Source organism: Cyprinodon variegatus, unplaced genomic scaffold, assembly GCF_000732505.1.
Source record: "Cyprinodon variegatus isolate N-32 unplaced genomic scaffold, C_variegatus-1.0 Scaffold229, whole genome shotgun sequence".
NCBI classification, from domain to species: domain Eukaryota; kingdom Metazoa; phylum Chordata; class Actinopteri; order Cyprinodontiformes; family Cyprinodontidae; genus Cyprinodon; species Cyprinodon variegatus.
This window is the reverse complement of record NW_015150682.1, coordinates 832,444-854,792: the sequence shown is the minus strand read 5'-3', so window position 1 is coordinate 854,792 and position 22,349 is coordinate 832,444. Positions and strand designations below refer to the sequence as shown.

The following is a 22,349-nucleotide window of genomic DNA, read 5'->3' as shown; positions in this document are numbered from 1 at the left end:
TAGAACCTCTAAAATCAATTTAAAGTGGTTCATGATCTAAAAAAGGAAAGTTAATGGAAAGTCAGCAAAGTGGAAAATTCAAATGTAAAAAGAAAGATCTCATAGCTTAGAGGGGAAAAAGCAGGTGTTTTAATGTTCTATTTGGAGAAAGAAGAGAATACCTAATGAACAAAGTAAAGCGGGAATTGGAGAAACTTTGAAATAAAGAAAAAATAAGTAAACAAAAAGTTTTTCTGCAAAATGTGACCTAATCTAAGAAACACAAAGCTTCATTAGAATATAATTCCTATATCTATACACTGTATAACTGTATATTTATGATTTAAACGAGTTCAGTTTTCTCCTAAACAGTGTGTGTCACAATTAAATGGAAAATACTACCTACAATTTTTGAATTAGGGTTCATTTTTCAGGGACAATAGGTGTCTAAAACCAACTTCACCCAGAGAAAATATAATTATCCCATATATTAAAACAGATTAAACACCGACCAAATCAAGAAATCCCTCCAATAAAACATTTCCTACAGAATGAAATAAGTAAACTAAATTCAATCACAGCAAAACTCTTAATAGTCTGGAAAGGGTCACAAAATCATTTTAGAGAATCATATTGTGCGATGAATGGACAAAACATGAAACTAGTTAACCATGCCAGATTTGGTAAACCTACCAAAACTACATTAGCGCCATCAAGGATACATTTAATTAACCTAGAATTACATTTGTAGCCATGCAAGTATCTTTCTCTCATTGGTTAATGTCCATTTTTATGTTTCTACAGGACAACATTTAGGAAAACCAAGGAGAAAATCACTGCTGAAGAAAATTAACACAAAGGTTTTCAGATTAACCAAAAACAAAACTTTTTTTTAAATTTTGTTTATTCAGCAGGACAACAATCTAAAGAAAAATACCTCAGACTAACAAGAAACAAAAAATAAAATAAAGGTTGTTACGTGTTGTAATCAAAGTTTTCACTTTATCTGATGGAAATTCTTTGTAATGATGTTGAAAAATGAAAATATGCAATAAAAGGTGAGAAAACTTCCTCAGTTTAATGTAAAAGACTAAGGAAAGTGCTTAAAGACAGTTGAGTCCAATCAGAGCACAACAATATATTAGGATTAGGGAGTAATTACCCTTTACTACTTAATAAGTAAAATCAATTAAAACCTTTGTTTGCATTTGGTCAGGCTATGTTTAATATTAAAATGTTTTTAATAATCTAAAACATTTAACTATGGAAAAACTGCTGAAATCTGCGAGATTGGAAAAATTTTTCAAGATCCTGATCTTTTTTTATTTCAATAAAACAGAAACAAAGTGAGTAATGAGAGAAAAGCAATCTAAAAAAACTAAGAAAAAACAGAAAGAAAAGGAGAGGAAAGTCAGATTTATTCAGAGGTAAACATCCAAACAGAAAAAAAAGAGAGCGACAGAAACAAAGAAAGGCAGGAAAAGACTTCAAGAGTGCTGAGAGTTGAAGGAGGAGAAGCATACAGGAAATAAAACAACAGAAAAGGATGAGAAAATTCACCAAAAAAAACCCAAACATTTCCACTAAAGCCAGAGAGGTTAATGTAAAACAAACTAGGGGGGGAAAAACAGCCGCGTTAATTTCAATACAAGAAGAGAAAGGTCATTAAACAAAAAAGGAAAGAAAATTTCAAATACTACAACCCAACAGCTATTTGAACATCTAAAAATGTAAGAGAGGTAGATGGTTAGGGTGGGAAGAAGCTTGATTCCAGCTCCATCCTAGATGCAGCCATGTCTCTGTCCACTCAGTTACTGAACATGTTCCCACGCTCACACACTCACACTCAAAAACAGGGAACCATCAATAAGTCACCTTAGGTTCTACAACATTTGACCCCTGAAATTTGTGGCTTTTAAAACACAAAACTAGTCTCACAGCATCTCTGTAGAATCAGATCCCTAAAACAAACTCAGATAAAGGCTTAAAAAGTTACATTAGATTCTCTTCTTCAGCAGATTAAAGGATCCTAAAGGATCCAGAGTCACACTCTGGTTAGTCTCAGTAGAGGATAACAGGCACAGTTTTCTTCCACAGTTCCAGGCTTTAAGATATCATGACTTATCCTCATCCCAGAGTTCATGTCAGCTGTAAAGCTTTGCTCAGTACGGAGTAAAGCGGTTGTATCCTCCTCGGTACAAGCTGGCCTGTTAACAGAAGCGTTGATACCAGGTGTAAAGCAGAGCGACAACATGAATTAGATGCTGTGCACTTATCAACAAAGCTCACCATTGTCCCAACCCCATATGTTGTCGTTGGTCCAACCGAGTGGTGATAAGGGTCGGCTGCAGCGGCGTAAACTCGTCCGTATCTGGTCAAAATATATTAAAAAGTAGGTTGTTTGTGACGGATAACCATGAGTGAAATCAGTCTTCTTGCAGAATACTTCTCAAACTTCTCAGTTCCTGACATGAAATATTTGCAGCTTGTAATTTTGATCTGTTCTTCGATACCAAGATTGTGAAGGTGGCATTTTATCACATCAATTGTTTTTACAATATACAATACAATAAAGTGGATCAAACTTTCACAGGAGAAACCAATGTGTTTCTATTTCCAGACTATTTCTATCAAGGATGGGGGAAATGTTGGTGTACCTCAGGATGTATGGCAAGCCTTTTTAACATAAATTCGGTTTCATCTGACCATCCACATTTATGTTACAGATATCTTAAATTCAGAGATGGGAAGTAACGAAGTACAAATACTTTGTTACTGTACTCAAGTAGATTTTTCTGATATTTTTACTTTACTTTACTACTTATTTTTATGGCGACTTTTTACTTCTACTCCTTACATTTTTACACAAATATCTGTACTTTCTACTTCTTACATTTTAAAAAATTGGCTCGTTACTTTAGTTTTGAATCATTTCAATGGAGTTACCGTTATTATTTTTCACGTCATCAATACCAAATTCAATCTAATTGGATGGGAATCTACGTTGCATTTGACGCACCACTACAAGATGAATCGACAGATTCGGCCGTATTCATTCGCGGCAAATCATTGCAGCTTGGTGGAGGTGGCGTTAGCATAGTAGTATGGACGACGAGATGATTGAAAATGAACACAACATAGATCTAGTCCTATTGGCAGACATCCATTTATAATGTAGGCAACGGCATGAAAAAAGTGGTTTCTACTTTTACTTTTATACTTTAAGTAAATTTACAAGCCTGTACTTTGTTACTTTTACTTGAGTAAAGAAGTGTAATCAGTACTTCCACTTTTACCAGAGTATTTTTTAACACAAGTATCTACTTTTACTCAAGTACGGAAAGGGAGTACTTTTGCCATCTCTGCTTAAAATACATTTTGACTAGACAAAACCACAATTTGACTATCCGGAATGGTAATTTAAGATATCTGTATTTACATTCTGATTAGGAAGAATAATAATTCAAGATATCTTCGATTACATTTTGCCTAGTCAAAATTTCTTTCAAGATATCTCAAATTACAACATCGGATTTGTCATTTAAAGCGTCACACGCTGATTTAACTTTTCCTACTTTGGATTAAACTGACAATAAGGAATTTTTTTAGGAATTATCCTCCTGGAAGCCCATTAAAAAGATCATTACACATTTTGACTAGTCAGAATGTTAATTTAAGATATCTTTAATGGCAAAAACTTAATAATTCAAGATATCTATAATTCATTTAGAGATATCTTAATAGGAATTTCGAATAGTCGAAATTACAATTCAAGATATCTTTAAATTTGTTTTGTCTAGTCATTATTTGCTTTTAAGATATCTATAATTTAGTTTTCACTAGTCAAAACTGCATATCTCCTATCCTAAAATACAGTTAAGATATCATGAATTATGGTGGCATTTGAGATATCTTTAATTAGAATTATGACTAGTCAAAACTAAAATCGAGATATCTTGAACTTACTTTTTGACTAGTCGTAATTTATATCTGAAATGTGTATTTCAGATAGTCAGTAATTAATTCAGTAATTAACTCATACAAGTTAATGGTAAATCTGAGGTCATTTCGACTAGTCAGAATGTAATTAGAGATATCCCAAATAGGTATTTTGACAAGTCAAAATATAATTAGAGACATCTTAAATCGCTAAGACGTCCAGTCATAAAACAATTTGAGATATCTTGAATGTAAAGGCGGTACAACTGAATTTATGTTAAAATCGGCTTGCCATACAGGGAGCTACATTTGGCTCTATGTCTTTTAGCAGGTATATTAATTCCTTTTTTTTTTTTTTATTGGTCAGATGTCTACTAACTGCAAGGTTGCAACTTCATTTATTTTACTTCCGTTTTTTTTTTTTTTTTTTATTTTAAAATATAACTGTTAAATCTCAATCCGATTCGTATTTGAAAATATTTAAACTACATTTAAAAATGCATGATTATTTATAGATAGACAGATAAGAAAAAACAAAAAAGATACATATATAATCAAAACAGGACTTTTCCTTAAGTCCCAAGCTCAGAAAAAAATACAAATTTAATAGAAGTACAACCTTATTATTATCATAACTACAGTATTTTGATGATGAGAGAAGACAGCATTAACACATGTCTTCACTTAGAATATTTTTGTATTGCACATTCCTGCCCCCTACAGACAAATAAAACCTGTGTTTTATTGAGAAGTGGGAAAACTTTGTCTTTCCCGTGTAAAAACGTCTTGAAATAATTTTGAGTTTCTGTTTTTAGGCTGCTTTTTTTTTTTTAAAGAGAAGTCTCTAAGGCAACAGAACAATTGCAAACATGTGCTTTAAAGGCCCACAGTAATTTTCTCAAGAACATTTGCTTGTTTTCCGATAAAATATTCAGGAAGTTTAAACATCTGATACTGATGATAAAGTCATGGTTCTGACATTTAGTTTGGATTTATGAACAGTTTCTTAATGTCTTTTCATTTGGTTCCAGTCAGGAAATCAATAAAACGATTTAGAAGGAACTTAGCTGGAGTTTCTTTTTTATATAACCCAACATCAATGGAGTTATTAGATACGACTTTATTACAGGTCACCTACCCATCACTGTAGGCTGCAGTGGCAGCAGATGCAGACTGAGCCACTCTGTATGCTGTAGGATAGCCACCCTGCAATAAAGACACATTCATTCAGTAACTAAACAAGTATATCTGCCTTAGAAATGAGCAGTTTCTTACGTAAACTTCGGCACCATACAGTCCATCCTGATATACAACCCTGCAAAAAAACAAAACAAAAGCACATTAAAATAAATGTGAACAAAAGCTAGAAAACTCTTAAACTTGAGGGATACTTGATTGTTCACTTGATTGTACCCTTTAAATTGAAAACAGATTGATAAAACTGTGAAGCATTTGTTTTAAACTTTGCTGACTCATAAGCAGTTCTTATTTATAATTCTTTATCATTTTTCTAGCATTTAGTTGGTCATACATGAAAGATTTTTCATGAGTTTATAAGACAAGATGCATAAAAAAACAGTTTAAATCTGCATATTTCACTGTTTTCATCCCATGGAAACTAGTGACATTTTCTTGACTGTCCAGGCAGGAAGAGGTGGCAGGAAACAAAAAGGCCCCGAAACCATTTCAGGGTCATTTTATACTGAATACAATAAACCACCAGGAAAATGAACATCTATATTTACCAAATAAATCTCTAAAGACAGACCAACTTCCTGAGGGCCTTGCAAATAAAGTTAAGCACACATATTTATACATTGGTACTGCTGAAGTTAATGGATGGCTCATACGTACAAATATATATCAATACATAAAAGAACAATATTTTTATATATATATATATATATATATATATATATATATATATATATATATATATATATATATAGTTTTTTTTTATATATATATATATATATATAATGGGTGGCTTTAATTATTTAAAAGGCTCCTAAATGACTGCAGAGACAACCTAGCTGATAAAAGCATGAATCCTCTATTGTTCCTCTATAATTGTAGTTTAATGTTTTGAATGATTAATTGTTGTTTTTATATATTCCGTTATTGGTTAATATAGTAACTTTAAAATGTCAAAGTAAGACCTTATGGTACCACTGCTGCCAGCAGCTGGTCTAGAAGAGAAATGCTCATTCCTGAAACAAATAATCTAGCAAACTAAATAATCTTTAAGATAATAATTTAAGATGGACAAGGGGAACTGTAGTTCTTGTAAAAAAAATTTCAAGAACTTTGATCATGTTTTCTTTTCTTACATGATATTTTGGGGGTTTTGGTCTGACCTTCAGATGTGGATCAAATCAAAGTGATTCAACCGGTTGCTTTCATTCAAAAGAAATCCAATTCGGGATAAGATTAAGATTAGCAGCACTGAATGTGGACTTAACAATCTAACTATTCTGGGTACATTTTATTCACATAAATGTAATTTCTTTGATGCAGGCCCAATATGACCCACTGGAAAAATTAACTGAAGTCGAATGGATAATCTGTAAGTTAAAAAAGAAAAAATGCTGACAAATTTATTTATTTTCTGATTTCTGATAAAGTTTATTAACGCCCTCATTACTTTTCTTATATGGCGTTTTACATAACACTGGCTCTGAATATATATATATGTATATATACACACATAGATATTATCTGTGTAATATCATCCTATCTCAGACTAAAACCAAACTTTACAACAACAGTAGCCAAATCATGACAGTAAAGCTAATTATATATATATATATTTATAATTATATACCGGTATATAATAAAACTTTATACTATATATGGTAAACTTTTAGTTTTATTATAATGCTATGATTTCATGTTATAATAGTGTAAGATTTTAGCCTCATAGTTAGGTAAAGTTCTGAGTGAGGTGAGTGGTTTTCAGTATTTCATTAATTAGGCTGTTTTTCTCAGTGTTAAGCCTTTAACATGGTAAAGGGTTTGTCAGCTGTAAGCGCTGATCTGTCAGCGGTTTTTCAGTCACAGTGTTTGTACCTCCAAAGTAACCCTGATTTTCTAGGTGCACCCAGGATCTTACCCAGGGTAGGCTGGCACAGCAGTAGGAGTGCCAGCTGCTGAGCGAATCGTATTGTAGACGGCCCGACCCCGACCTCTCAGCGCCGATCCCCTGTAGGCCAAAGTAGGGGTCGCAACAGGGTACGGAAAACTGGCAACTAGAAACATGGAAATGGAGAGAAACAAACTTTCTTAAAAGTGCAACAATAATAAAAAAATAAAATATATATATACTATATATATATATATATATATATATATATATATGTGTGTGTGTGTGTAACATCAACCCACCTGTATAAAGCTCGGGGGCATACATTGCCCCCATTACAGGGTTGATCTTCCAACCAGATGCTGAGAAGAAATAAAAGAATGAATATCATCACATTTAAATTCCAAAGAGAAACCTCAAATATTCTGTAAGAGATAATCCTCAAATATTCTGTAGGAGATAATCCTTGAATATTCTGTAGGAGATAATCACTTCCCAAGATTAATGATTTTCACTCATTTTCTACTAATCAACAAAGTTTCCTCATCAACCCTTAGGCCTATAAATGTCTCTTTTTCCAAGTGGCCTAGGATCTCCATTTCATCAGAGGCTTTGAAATTTAGAAAGCTTAATCTTAATACCTATCAGAGTCATTCCTATAAGAATGATATCCCATTTTCAGGTTTAGAAATATAAAAAACACAGTAAAATAATCTACATTTGATTAAAACATTCAGTATTGATTATGATCAAAATCAGTCTCCAGTAGAAACCATTTTATACTCAATGTTGGGGATTGTTTAGACATTTAAAAAGGTAAATATGAAAATATCCTCAGTCATTAGATGACAAAACCATACTATCGGCATTAGATTATTGACACGTTGCAGCTTAGAGAGGTCTCTCGGGGATCTATTTGTTACTGACAGTCTAAACATGAACTTAATCCAATGTTTCACAAATTTCTCTTTTCAGTTTAATTAGTAATTTGAATGTCCATTATCTAATGATGAATTTGCCCTTGGTCACTAGTTTGTTGAGTAGAATTAGTGCTGTCCATCCTTGCTGGCTAAGCTTTATATTTGGTTGTGATGTTTGTTTGCATTATTGCTTTTTTGAGGGGATATTAGGTTGATTTATAACATTAGAAGTTCTTGTTGATTCTTTCAATGACTCTCCCCCAAAAAGTATGGTATGCCCTAAAAAATAATGCTGATGGCTTATGAGATTATATATTTATGAGTTTTAGCTACAAGATCACTGAAATTGGGCTAGATTGATAATTCTTACCTGAAAGTTCTCCGTTCATTAGAGGTGTCTGAGGCTTTTTGGTAACCACTCTTGCAGTGGCATTATTGACCTGAGAACAAAGACAAGAGCGGTGAGTTCATTAAGAGCAGACTCTCCGGCATGTTAGTATGGAAATCTGCAAATAAGAGCAAATCATTGTTCACCTCAATTTTCCTCCCTTCTACAATCGTCCCATTTAGCTTTTCTCTTGCTCGGTCTGCCTCCGCAGCGCTCTCAAAAGTCACAAATCCAAACCCCTGAACAACATCAGACTTTATTCACATTTATTTCCATTTCAGCTTCACCTCCGATAAACAAGCTTGTCTTGCTGCTCACCTTTGACCCCCGTTCATTGAAGATGATTTCTACATCAAGGATTTTGCCAAATTGCTGCCAAATACATCATAAAGTGAACAAAAGAAAAAAAAAAAAAAAATGAAGAAGTATTGATAAGCAAGGGTGAAGGTCATACCCCAAACATCTGGCGGAGGTCTGGGTCTCTGAAGCGGAAAGGGATGTTGGAGACATGGAGGCGTTTTGGTTGGGCCTTCCCAGAGCTTTCCTCCTCTGACCCGGTTCCCGCCCCCGATGGCACGGACACATTGAGAGACTGGGGGTCGGACGTCACTGTGGCCAAAGCATCCTCCTGACATAGAGGAAGCAAAGCAGAAAGGACGAGACGAAAGAGGACGTGGTGGCACAGACAGAAACAGGAAAGTAGGAAACAAAAGATGGAGAGGGCATGAGATGAGATGAGATGGAAGAAAAGAGACAGCGGCATTATTGGGAAAAGCAAATTAAGGGTTTCTCACAATAAGATCAGCAAGAATCTTCAGAGGAAATTTGTGTAAAGATTACGTTTTTCTCAGCATCGCATGACATTCAGCAAAAAGGTCATTTTCATCAGCTCAAGTGATCCAAACCATGTTCAGCGAGCATTCAGCAACCAGTGATTGCTCTCAAGCAGAAGTTTACTCCGTTTTAGTAAAGTGTCTGGAATACATGCCTGCAGGAGGTCAACCAACGCTCCAACAACGGAGATTATGGCAATAAAAATAAACTTTAATTAGTGTTAATGAAAGTATAAATCTGTGCAAGCATTTACTTTATTTCTATAAAAGCAATAAAAAATATTTTTTTATCTCAAAGACAAATTCCTTTGTTAATCTCTCCAGACTTGTGATAGATTATGACAGAAAAAGCAACGCAAACATCCGCTGGATATTTCTCTTTAAAAAAGAAAAGCAAAGGTTTCTCTAAAAACTAAAGCAGGATTTCTTGTAACTCACAAAACCATTTTCAGTTACTAACTTTAAAAGAAATATGACAGCTATTATTTTTTTTTTCCATAAAGAGCAATGATCTAGACATGCAAACAAATAAGTACAGCCAATATCTTAGAAACTGCAGGTACTTCTGGGGTCAACTTTGATTTTTTTTTTAAGCAGTATTCATGCAGTTAGAAAAATCCAGATTCCCTTTTTTTTCATTTCTAACTTAGCGCTCCTACCTTGATGTGCATGTGTTTTTTTTTACTATGCAGTGGTTCTTCCAGTTTACAGTGCTTTAAAAAGTAATTTTGTCAAGTTATAAACACAAACTTTAATCTGTATACATGCAGTGTTTTTTTTTTCATCTTTCTATGCAATTGCAGCTACAAAGCTTCAGTACTTTCCTTTTTATTAAAACAACTAAAGCTCAAGCAGAATGGAGAGATTTTAGTTTTAAAGGCCTGAACAAAGATATTCCGGAGGCTTTTGTACTGGACTTTATAATATAATGTGGATAATAAATATATTTTAATTCAAATACAGCTGCAACTTCATATCTAGACTTATTCTCCTCCTGGAAGGTGAACCCTTTAATTTAGTCTCAACTGTTTTGCAGCCTCTAACATGTTATCCTATCAGGATTATCCTGAATTTAGCACCCCTCTTACAATAAAAAACATTGACTTTCTACTTGCACTCTTTTATAAAGTTCCTAATTGTAAAATGCTTGGCTAATAGTTATCCTACCTGCAAATTCACGCTTCAAATTATTTGATATCATTACAGACATCATGGCGGCTATTTTGATTTATACTCTTCCACGAGCTATTCAAAAAACTTCAAACTTCAAAGAACATGGATTTATACTTATATTAAATCACACACATTCAGAAAATATATACATACCTACTAATTACAGTAGGTAACTCTTTGGGACACTGATCACGTTCGATCTTATTTAGGAGGAATAAAACAGGTAAGTGAACGTTTTGCTTTCCATCAGCTTGAATTAGGATGTCACAAAAATATGTTAAAATCTGTGGTCGTAACGTGACAAAACACATACAAGTGCTCTAAATAATTAAGCAAGGCACTTTAATCAGTGTAAAAATAGGATTTTAGGTTTTCAAGTGATTTGAAGTTTCTCATCTCTGTTGCACATCCGACCTCAAATATGTTACCTGTACATATAAACTGGCCATGCAGAACAATTCAAAGAGTAATATGCCAAAACCCAAAACATTCATGATTCACAATGCACCACAATGCTCAGGTGTGCACAATGATGTGCACTTGGTGCTGGCTGTGCAGGATTATTAACCCTTAAAGTGTTATAGCCATGTCAAAGAAAAGCCCAAGGAGGATCATAGGAATACAAAGGTTTAATCATAGCTGTGAAAGGATGGGCAGAGCATGATCAAGAGAAAGTAAAGGAAAGATAAAAATACAAAGAGAAATAAGAGGGTAATGCACTTTCTGGATTTGAGAATTAGGCTTGTAGTACCAAGAGGCAAGACAGGAGAGAAGAGACCTCAGTGCAGCAGGGGAAAACAGAATTAAACCAGAGAACAAGGCAAAGAGTGCGCAGGAAGCTTTAAAATGAGGGGGGGGATCAGAACCCAGGGGTCAGTTTCAGGTCATGGTGCTGCTTTTCTGCCAAATGTTAAAAGTAAAACCTCAAGGGGCCTCATTAATAAATTGGTGCCAGGGAAATGGTTCAGGGAATACATTCGTCCAGGGAGGCGTTTATTTTTTCTCTTTAGAAACACATTACAGGCTCACAGTACTGGCTTTCTGTGACTAACTACAGTGGACAGCATCACATCCACCCACAAACACACACCCACACACAGGCTGGGGGGGAAGGTGGGGGGGCTGGGTGGTGGTGTCATGTCACGATGCAGATTTGTGTTCTGGACCTGAGCGATATTTCAGAGGGGGAGGAGAGGGGGTGGGGGTTCTCATCTGGTCAGCCTTGGCCACTTTGACCCCCTACCACCGAGGCGACGTCTCAACTTTTCCCCCGAAATTCAGCACGGACCCGAGAATGTCAGGCTCTATAGCAATAAAATATATAGACGGGGGCCACAAGAAATACCATTCATGAGCAGAAGCAGAGCGACATACAGCCAGAACTAAACCCCTTTCATTATTAAATACTATTTCTAATTAATAACAAAAACATATCAGTTTATTAGCAGAAAAAAAATCCAACCACTTTTTTTTTTTTTTTATTCCCTATGTTTCAAAGCAGAGTGTTAAAAGGCATCAATCATGTAATAACTTAAGTATGACTTTTTTGGAGTTTTAAAGTGGCTCTCTTGCTCTTTTCCAAGGACCTTGATGGTGTTAAAATAACGATTATACATCAGTTTATGTTTAGTTTTGTTTACTCACAGATCCCCAAGTTAAAATAGGTAAAAACTATGACAGGTTGCCTCAAAAAATATGAAATGCCCTGTGTGGATGAAATATCGTCTCATCTCTTGTTCTATTGAGGGATCGGGCCTAAAATGATTCATAGCTGGTGGTTGAATGAATAAAAAAAGCATTTCTGTATCAATGATCAAGCATATTATAAACTAAGAAGCACACAAAGTCCAAAAATAATAAAATATCTGTTTGATAAGATTATTGGGCCAGTTGAGGATATTTTAAGCAGGATGTTAGTAACAAATGTCTTACCTGCAGAGGATAAACCTCAATGTCTCCATTTAGTTTAAATCTTGTTTTGTTGATCCTTAAATTTGAGGGGATGGACCAGGAGTAAAATGGACAACAATGCAATGTTTTTCTATGAACCTTTGAACTATTGTCAAATTTGCTCTTAGAAAGTTATTATAAACAGAAGGAGCTTGAGGTGGGAGGCATGTGAGAAGTATTGTGGACTGGACTTATTAAAAAACAATCCTTTGACATCTGGGATTTAAAAAACAAGCAGGACACCCAAGGCCCGTTTCATGAAGCAGGTTTACCAAAAAAGTTGTCTAAAAATGAAAACAGGGAAACTCTAACTTCAGTCACTGAAGTAACATTCTCCTCAGAGCTAACCTGATCAGTAGCAGGTTTTCTTCAGTAAACTCAGAGTGTCCTCTGTCTCCACTCTCTTTACAGCCAATATTACTGTTTTATTTCCTGATTTAGTCAGATTTTTGTTGTTGTTTTGTGTGTAAAAAAATCTACATATATATTTCACTGGGTTAATTACACATATTAGGTTTTAAAATCAAACATTGCATGTTAGTTTGACAAGGATCTTATAAAAGAATGATCTGCACTTTCTCACAGAGAATTAAATATTTATAGGGAGAGGATTCAACAACTCAGTTGGCAGGACATGAGATGAGATTTTGGTTTGTTTAATATTATGAGAGAGATGCAAATCATTTCATTTTAATTTTGTTATATTTGCCGTACATGAAAAACTACTTAAATTATTTTCAGATTACTCCTGAATAGATTCATTAATTCTACGGGGAAAAATGAATTACTTTAGGGTTAGGATTAGGATTCACTGATGATAACTCCCTAATGAGCCTACTGGCACAATCTGAGGGCACTGATAGCCACTTATAGTGATACTAGCCACTTACAGTGGGCACTGGTTGGAAATGGACCGCCATTTGTCTGCAAACAGCCACTTTGCTGTGTAAAAGAAGACTGAATCAACATAAGGAGGAACGCATGAGATCCTCACCTGCCAGAAGATTTCACCTACATATATACATTGATCTATTGCCATTCAATAAATAATCCAGTAATATTTTCACGGTAACAACAGCTCTGGCAAGCCATTTTTACTGAATATGTATTCCAGATATCTGCAAAAATACTTTTTTTGTTGTCTAAATGACCATTAAAAAAAAAAAAAAAACAACATTCTCCACATCTAGAATAAAAATTCTGGACATCTAGAAATTAATTTTAGATCTCCATATTTCTAATATTACAGGCCAGCATTTGTAATATTTTAACTTTGAAGAAATGTATTTCAGATATAAATACATTTTCAGTCAAGCTGATAAATGTCAGAACAGCCAAGATATATAAAACTTAACTATTGCTAGTATAATTTGTTTTACTTTTTTTTTTTTACTTTCCAAAATTCAGTTTCTGCTACAAAAATTGTAATTTAGAAAATATATTATTACAGTTAGGTCTTGGAGTGTAATTTTGGTCAGGAAGAATCTAATTCACATTCTCCTTTTTAATTTAATTCTTTTGCATTTCTGCATTTTAAATCTCTAGTTCCAGTGGGGCGAAATAGGCACTTCCTGTTGTCTGTTGTCATGGTGACCCTTCGAATCGATGCTCCACTGATAATGGCGTTAAATACTTGTTGCACACGTGCTTAACTCTGAGTGGACTTAGTTGAAATTGATTGAACTAATTGATAGGAGCCGTTGTGAAACCGAACACTCAGAGTTCCTGACTTTAGGCTAGGTCAATTTAGAGTTGCAGAATTGAATCTGAATTTGTTAAACCTGCTTCATGAAATGGATGCCCAGTGTTTATTTTTTTTGAAAATTGTTACTTGTTGATGTATATATACTATTGCTTTTTATAAATCTGTTAAATAAAGGGATTTATTTGAAATCCAATTTATTATCGTTACAAAAAAATCTTACTGCAGAAGATATTTTAGATAAACTTCCATTTTTTATGAGATGAAGTCAAAGATCTAAAACTGTTTCCACACGACAATAAAACCATTTCCATCAAATATTGTTCACAAACTGGTCTAAATCTGTGACAGTGAGCACTTCTCCTTTGCTGAGATAATCAATCCCACCTCACAGGTGTGCCATATTAAAATGCTGATAAGACACCATGATTAGTGCACAGGTGTGCTTTAAACTGCCCATGGTGGCGGTGGGGTTATGGTATGGGCAGAGGTCTGTTATGGACAAAGAACACAGCTGCATTTTATTGATGCAATTTTGAATGCACAGAGATGCCTTGATGAGATCCTGAGGCCCATTGTTGTGCCATACATCCAAGAACATCAGCTCGTTTTGCAGCAGGATAATGCACGGTTGCAAAGATCTGTACACAATTCTTGGAAGCCCAGTTCTTGCTTGGCCTGCATTTAGACTAGTTTGTGATGAAGATTTGGGGGAAATTGTTATATTGTGTATGTGCAAAAAGTTTTAAATCTTTGAGATCATCTAATAAAATATGGGAGCTACGCCAAAAAAGTTGCATTTATATTTTTGTTGCATGTATGTCACATTGTTAATCAGACAAGAACTTTACCATGTTTTATTCTTGCTTTTTTAAGGTCTCTTTTAATGACATTTCAAAAGTCTTTTCTTCATTTTTTTAGTTTAGGCGTATTACTCATCTCTAGGTTTACTAAAATTTGTTTATATATTAATAAGTCCAAATATGTCATAAAAACACTCCAGCTGTTTGGGCTTTTACATAAACGCCAAAGCACAGGAATTTTAAACAGGCAAATATTTTGAAAGTTTAAGTAAAATCTTCCTTGTCGGGATTTAACATTGCCTGACGATTAGCAAAGGTGATTTTTTTTACTAAATTAAAACAATTATCAACTGTATCCTTATGAAACCTTGATTAAAATATCTCAAACTATCCCTTTAATGGAGGAATGATTATTATATTTACAGGAATGATTTAAGATAAAACGTATTTCAGCTTCTAATTTGGAATTCAGGTCAGCTATGAAAACAATAAATGTTGCTTTTCAAATTGGATTTGTAAAGTTGTTTTTTCCCCCCGAAACTGGTATTAAATGACAAATGGGAGAAAAATCTTTAGGGAATGGGTGAATTACAATTAAAATGTTTTTTTTTCGCCTCTAGATAAGAAATTCATTGAAAAGTTAAGCATGGATTATTTTACTCCACAAGAAAATTGTAAATATAAACAGAAAATGCTGTAATTTTGAAATGGGATCTGGTTTACTACCAGCTAAGTAAGACACAGAGGAAACGTTGGTATTTATTTCCAACAACAAATACCCCCTCAGCTGTCTCCCAGGAGCTCCGTACAAGGACATAACAGAGGAGGTGGGCCTCTAAATATAGGGAGTAACTTTATCTGGCCATGCTGCCCTTCTGGGACCTTTTACACATAGTAATGAATTACTGAAGATCAGATTTTATTGGGAGATGATGTGAATTCCAGTAACTTTTTTCACAAACCCCTCTTACCGAGTTGCTAGAGGTCAGGCCGTCGGCCCCCTCGTGCTGGGGGCCCTGATAGACTCTAAGCTGGGGGTGCTCAGGATAGTCGGAGCTGTGATGCGTGGAGCTGAAATCAAGCGTGGGCAGCCTGCTGGTAGACGCCGGTGGGCCTTGGTTTGGTGGAGGGTATGAGGGGGGTGGAGCGTAGACCTGGGGGAGGGCGGGGTCAGCGCTGGCGGCGCCGGCCTCCTGGGCAGGCCCCCCCTGCAGACAGGAGAGGAAGGAGGGAGGACATGTAAACAAATAAACAACAACATACTCCTCTTTTTCCTTTGGATGCATTTAACTGTTATGATAAAAGATTTAACGCAGAACAGAGAAAATGTCTTATGAGAATAATAAGGAGGCATTGCAACAAATTAATTTAGCATTATTCTGGTCTCTTCCAACATTGGGATATAATTGTTAACAATTAAAATCCTTTTAGTGTTTTTAAATAAAAGTTTTATTTATCTTTACCTTTTTTTTTTTATTCATTTCTATTTTCCTTTTTCCATTTTGTGTCTTACTTTTTAAATGCACTTTGTTTTCACTTGTTGACATATACCGGTAGTCTTCAGGGGATTAAATAAAGACAAATAAAAAAGTTCAGTAATATTGAACTCTTTTTTTCAAATGGAGCTGTATTTAATCCTAATCCAATGCATTATAACCAGCATAACCAGCATCAATAGTGATCAGTTGTCTCAAATCCCAGATCTAACTCCATGTTTCTCATTGGTCTGCCTTGTTTGTACACCTCCACCCAAAGGTTAAAAGAAGAATCTAAAACATGTTGATTCTAACCAGTGAGCTGGTTGAATTACAATTTGACAGAATCATTGTTTAGATCAATTGGACCAAATAAATAAAAATTTATCTTTCAAAATCTCAAACTTACAAAGAAATGAAAAATCATCCCAAATCAAATGAAATCCTGCATTTAAAGATGAAAAGAATTGTCTTACCCCCCTTTGATGATCCTCTCTTTGACGCATTGTACAACAACTGCCGCGTGTTTTAATGCCAGCAGACCACCCGCCCACCCCACCATGAGTCCCACCCATCATCCAATCACTGTCTCAGCTCCAGAACAGAGGAGCCACACCAGCTGCAGACATCTGCATCTGTCAGTCATCCTCTCACCCTTCAGCTGCGTCACTTTAAACTAAATGTCCCAATTATCATTAAAGAACATCAAACTATTTTTCTGCAGCTACTTCATTATTTATGTCACTTTGCATTTACAATTTAAATAAAATAAAGGCTGGAAGTGTACAGATCCAGCATGTTAATGGGTTGTTACTATTTTTACAGATTGTAATGATGCTTTGAAATGTCAACCAATTTTCATCAAAATCAAATGGCTGAAAGGCTGAAATCAGCAGCCATCAAAGTTTGGCAGGGATAATCTTAGAGCCGCTCGACACACTCAAAAATGAAACTTTTAGTTTTATTACATACTATTCAATTACTGTTTTTTTTTTTTTTTACAGGCAGATCTCTTGGTAAAAACTAAAATTAGGCATTAAACTTAATACCTGTTTCTTCTTTTATCAGAACCCTGGGGGATCTCATAACTGCACACATTTTAATGCATACTATAGATTTATAATGTTAATATACGTTTATTTTAACTTAGAATACTGTTAAATTTGATTTATTTGGGTTTCAGTACAGATACATTAAAATGCCTTTAGCCAATTTGAAATAAATGTAACATTTAAAGAAAATGGTAAGCTTACTTCTTAAATGCACAAAGACTAATATTCACTCTTTCATTGTCATCGTTACAACCCGATGCTTCAAGTTTAATTTTTTTTGTTTGTTTGTTTGTTTGTTTTAAGCTTCAATACTCCAGTTATAACCTGCGTTCCTCTTCCAGTTTCCACCAAATCTGTCATGAAAAACTGTTAGTGGTAGTGATGTTATTAACAGGAAGGGGGGCCCCAAGTTCAGTTGCTGGGAAATACATTTTTTTATTGTATTATTACGTATCAGTAGGTCTCCATTTTGAGATTAGGAATCTAGATTATATTTACGCTGCAAAAATAATCTAGAAATGAGTTACAATTTCTTAAATGATGTGTATTTATCCTTAATTGGTAAATGATTTGTAAACGGAATGAGTTTTATACTCTTAAAATTAGATAATATGCACTTGAAATAATACAATGCAATTGTTTTTTAGTTTTTATTTTGAGTGAAATGTTCTTGTTCAATTGGCAAAGTGCCTCACTTACCTTCTCAATTAAAGAAAAAAATTTACCTATTTTAATAAAAAAAATGATTTATTTAGATTTCAATTTATTGCATTGTATTTCATACAGTTTTCAAGTTAAATTACTTTAAATGTGTAATTGTTATGTAATAATGCATTCTCTTCCATCTTATACATTAAATACTCTGTGTTCCACTGGTTTAATAGGATAAAAACGATCAGAAAGAAGTTTATACCACTCACTTTCACTGCATTTCATATGAAAGGTTGAATTCTTTATGCATTTTCATCCAGAGTACAAATAGCATAAGTGCAGGTAGTCTGATCACTGAGCCCAACAGAGAGCAAGTTTCACCGTGGTTTTCTTTCAAAATAAGTAAAAAAACATTACAAGTTATAAAGATATATTAATTAAGATATTTTACTATTATACATACATAAAAATTTTAGAACTTTAAATTTAAAGTCATATGTTTATATTACTGTTTTATATATTTATTTATTTATTTATTACTATTTATCACGGCTGCACTTTTAAAAAAGATGAAATTGTCCAGAGAGCTGTTCCAAATTATTTTTTGTTTTACACTTGTGTAAAAAAAAAAAAGACAAATAAAATCTGTCTAAGTCTAAATCAAAGTCTAAGATGTTTGTAAATTGTAGTAACGGCTTCTAAAAGGGATCTTTTTGGAGAATTTTTTAAAATGTAGATGTCATGGCAGGTAAAATTTAAGCCAGACTTATTTCAACCTCCTCAGGGTTAGTTTAGAAGGTTTTTGGTTCATGATGCATCCAACTGACAGCACAGAATGGGGTAATTTTGTGCACAACAAACAGGTTCAAATTAGAATGTTTGCTGTTTCAAGTCCAAAGATAAAACAGAGCTGCTAAAAAAAAAAAAAACGAAAAAAGTGCAAATGCAGTTTAAATCAGAGCTGTATGCCTTTCTGTTTATGACGACCTTCATGTCTAACAGACCAGTTCTGCAGACTTGTTTAGCCTTTTTCACACTTGGACACCTGGCCTCACTGCTGTTTTTTGGATCATTTTCCTGGTGCTTAACCAAACTTTTTCCTGATCTTAAGCTCACAAACCAATGAGACACAACAAAAGAAATCTGTAGGATCAAGATCAGTAAAAATCTTTATCTTTTTAGTTGCCAACTCTGCATTATAATCTGTTACGACTTTGTGAAAGAAAACAAAGGAAGTAAACATTTAGCTAAATTATACATGATTTTGTGAAATAAGTGAAAAAGCCATATTTACATGCAGCCCTCTTTAAACCTACGGTAATACTCTCTCTGTGCTCTGAAACAGCTCAACGTTAACTTTTTATCTTGAAAAGCAGCCATCCTGTGGCTTCACAGATATAAAGCAAACCGTCTGTTATATATCACTGTCAGCCACGCTCTCTCCTTTTTTTGTTTTTTACTCCCAGCCTGATTCAGTATCACACAGTCAGCAGATGCAGACACGCAGGTCTTTTTTTTAAATCCCCATTTGTTTGCTTTTTCTCTCCTCTCCTTCTTCAGCTGTCGCTGGGCCATCAGAGGCCGACAGCTCGGAGCCAGGTGCCCAAGGTGGCAGCTGTTGCAGGATTTACTCAACAAGGCCGCTCTGACTGCAGATGTTGACGTTTCAGCAACGAGTCTCACAGCAACACGTAGCTTTTTAAGGGAAACTGAGCTTTCTGCTCCCTCCATGTAAGGCTGTCTCTGTCTTTTTAGATTAAAATGCTGGCAAATGGGTTGTAAAAAAAGAGTTGGGGAGGAAAGGGAGAAGACAGATGAAGGCATGTTTCAATTTTCCCTGGGTGGACTTAAAATCACAGCTGCTGCAACTTGAGAATCAGTGGATTTTAAGTCCGAAACAAATTATGCTACAATTAAACTGTACCTAAAAGTATGTAAAAATCACTATAAGATACTTTAAGCAGAAATATTTTACTGTATAGGCATTTATACCCACAATTTGTCGCTTTAATTTTTTTCCATTTATTAAATATTACATGAAATGTGACTTTTGATTCTTGCTGCTAAACTGAACACATGGAAATGCTTCATCAGGCAAGTTTTACTGCTGCCTTCAGTAAAGCTGAGTGCATAACACAAGGCAGGCGACAGAACTTCTTCTGATTATCAGATCAGGAGAAGAGGACTAAAAATACTGCTGGTGAGCAGCTCAGTGACAAGGTGGAGAGATACCAGCAGCATTGTGGCATTAGTGGTATTTCAGGGACACTTGCTGCTGGTATCACTCAGAGACTAAAGATAACTTATCCTTCCTGATTTTTTTCTAATCTGACTCTGTTACCTCTTAGCCTAAAATGATATTTGGTTTAGAGCCTGTTCTTTTGTACATATTACTTATTACTAATTTTTAATTTTTATTTTAAAATCACAAAAATCCAAAAGTGTATATTTCAAATAAACCAGATGTAAAAACAAAGCAGAAAAAAAGCATTTCAAATTTCCTGTTAAACTAATTTATTCTTTAACTGAAGGAGTAATGGTTCTTCTGGATGCAACAAAGCTTTTTGTTTAGTGCATTGAGATCTGCTAACAATGCTCACCCCAAAGATATATGGATAATGACATCATCAAATATATATATATATATATATATATATATATTGATATTGTCAAATTGTTTAATTTAATATCAGCTATATGACTGTTTAACACATATGGGATATTTCAATAAATATCAAACATGTAGTTTTATGTGTTTTTGCTTTTTCTTTAAAGCAAATATTTCTTAATTATTTTGGAGGAATTTTGTAAACATGGCAAAATAATTTTCATGAGTTTGTACAGGCATTTGTTGTTGGCACACTTTTTGAGGCTTTTATTGTTTTTATATCAATATCAAAAGGATTTGGCCACATCATCCAGCCTTAGTTTGCTTTGGTAATACAGGTCTAGATGCTGAGATTGTTTGTAAATGAGAAAGTTTGTCAGTTTTTTATTGCTCTTTACCTATTTTATGTTGTATTTTTCACACATTAAAATATATTTTTAAAATTACAGTTAAAGGGAAATGTTCTTTTGTGTGTAACATAAAAAAAAGACACTTGCTTCTGGTGGAAAAAAATCTATTTACCAAAATATTCTCAGATAATTGATGCGTCTTTAACTGGTTAAATGCAAACAAAAAAATTGCACCTTAAAGTTTGCTGACCAGGGTGCACATAAATTAAATCTGGACATCAATGGGGTAAAAAAACAATCAGAAATTGGTAATTACTGTATATTATAAAGGCAAAACATTACATTCAAATAAAGGCCTTTTTCTTTTGTCGTTGTTGAATGAAGATGAGTTAAATATAATATTTGCCCTACTTTTTTATATTAAGGGGATCAAAAATAATGTAATGTAAAGGGTGGTAACTTTTTGTAAACTTTGAAATCAATAAAGAGGTGGTAGAACAGTTTTACCAGGTGGGACCAATTGCGTTTAATGGTAACAAAACAAAAGAATAAAACAAAAAATAGCAAGGCAACGCTAACATATCAGACTCCTGATATGACTGAAGCTAACATGCAAAAGTTTTCCTTTATGAGGGATTTTTAAAGTAAAACTGTAAAGGTCAATATTGACTGAAAATGACATGGACTTTACAAAAGAAACAGCGCCACCTACTGTCTATGCTAGCCGTACATTTAAGTGTCAGATAGGATTTATTTTTTCTTCTCCAGATATTTTCTTTTTGTTAATTTAAAAAATAGAAAGAATATTAAATCGGGCTAAAATATCCACTTTAAAAATTTGCTCAAAAACATTTTATGTTTTTCATAAAAAATATAGGGCCAATTAATTTAGATTCTTACTTGACAAAACTTTTTTCTGAATCCAACTACTAGAACATGCATGAATCAGGATTGTTTCTTGTTAACTCAGAATATTACCTATAATATTATACATTATGATGGATCATCAGGTCAAACAAAAGCAAACACTGTTAAACTGCAGAGCAAATAAAGCATTTACCTGAACTATGCTGGGGTAGCATGTGGTTGTCTGTGGGTAGACTGGAAGTCCATAAGGCTGGAGGATCACAGTGGGTGAGGAAAGCATAGCCCGGGTGATGGAGGGGGAAAGGAAGGCAGGGGGAAAGCTTTTTATGCAAACTGAAGATCAGGCAATCAAGCTGGAAATAAAGAAAAAAATCCACAAAAAAAAAAGAAGTAACAGAAGATCCTGGTGGATAAAGGGAAAAGGGGTCAAAGCTGTGTTTCACCTTACAGGTGACTGCAAAAAAAAAAAAAAAAAACTCAAAGGAAATCCTTAGAAGAACAATATTTCTGTGAGGAATAGAGTGACTATAGAGCGTTGAAAGAGAAAACAAGTGTGCTGTGTCCATCGGTTGATCAC

The 22,349-nt window shown here is 34.3% G+C and overlaps 1 protein-coding gene across 1 annotated transcript; it reads right to left on the bottom strand.

Moving 5' to 3' along the window:
• Positions 1 to 948: 948 nt before the first annotated feature.
• LOC107088828 (RNA binding protein fox-1 homolog 1-like) lies at positions 949 to 22,223 on the bottom strand. The gene is made up of 12 exons (XM_015381252.1): positions 21,966 to 22,223; positions 15,741 to 15,977; positions 8,763 to 8,936; positions 8,627 to 8,680; positions 8,455 to 8,547; positions 8,291 to 8,360; positions 7,303 to 7,362; positions 7,031 to 7,166; positions 5,194 to 5,233; positions 5,057 to 5,124; positions 2,269 to 2,350; positions 949 to 2,186 (listed from the first exon to the last, which is right to left on the bottom strand). Exons 1-12 carry the CDS (start codon positions 22,050 to 22,052, stop codon positions 2,142 to 2,144), a joined length of 1,146 nt encoding a protein of 381 aa, XP_015236738.1. The 5' UTR covers positions 22,053 to 22,223; the 3' UTR covers positions 949 to 2,141.
• Between the last annotated feature and the right edge of the window lie 126 nt (positions 22,224 to 22,349).

Bases quoted from the DNA above. Each gene is read 5' to 3' on its own strand.
- LOC107088828 (XM_015381252.1), bottom strand. From the start codon at position 22,052: ATGCTTTCCTCACCCACTGTGATCCTCCAGCCTTATGGACTTCCAGTC. The intron at 8,361-8,454 runs GTGAACAATGAT...CTTTGTTCTCAG, and splicing joins TAGAAGGGAGGAAAATTGAG to GTCAATAATGCCACTGCAAG. The intron at 5,234-7,030 runs GTAAGATCCTGG...GTTTTTTTGCAG, and splicing joins GCTGTGCCAGCCTACCCTGG to GGTTGTATATCAGGATGGAC.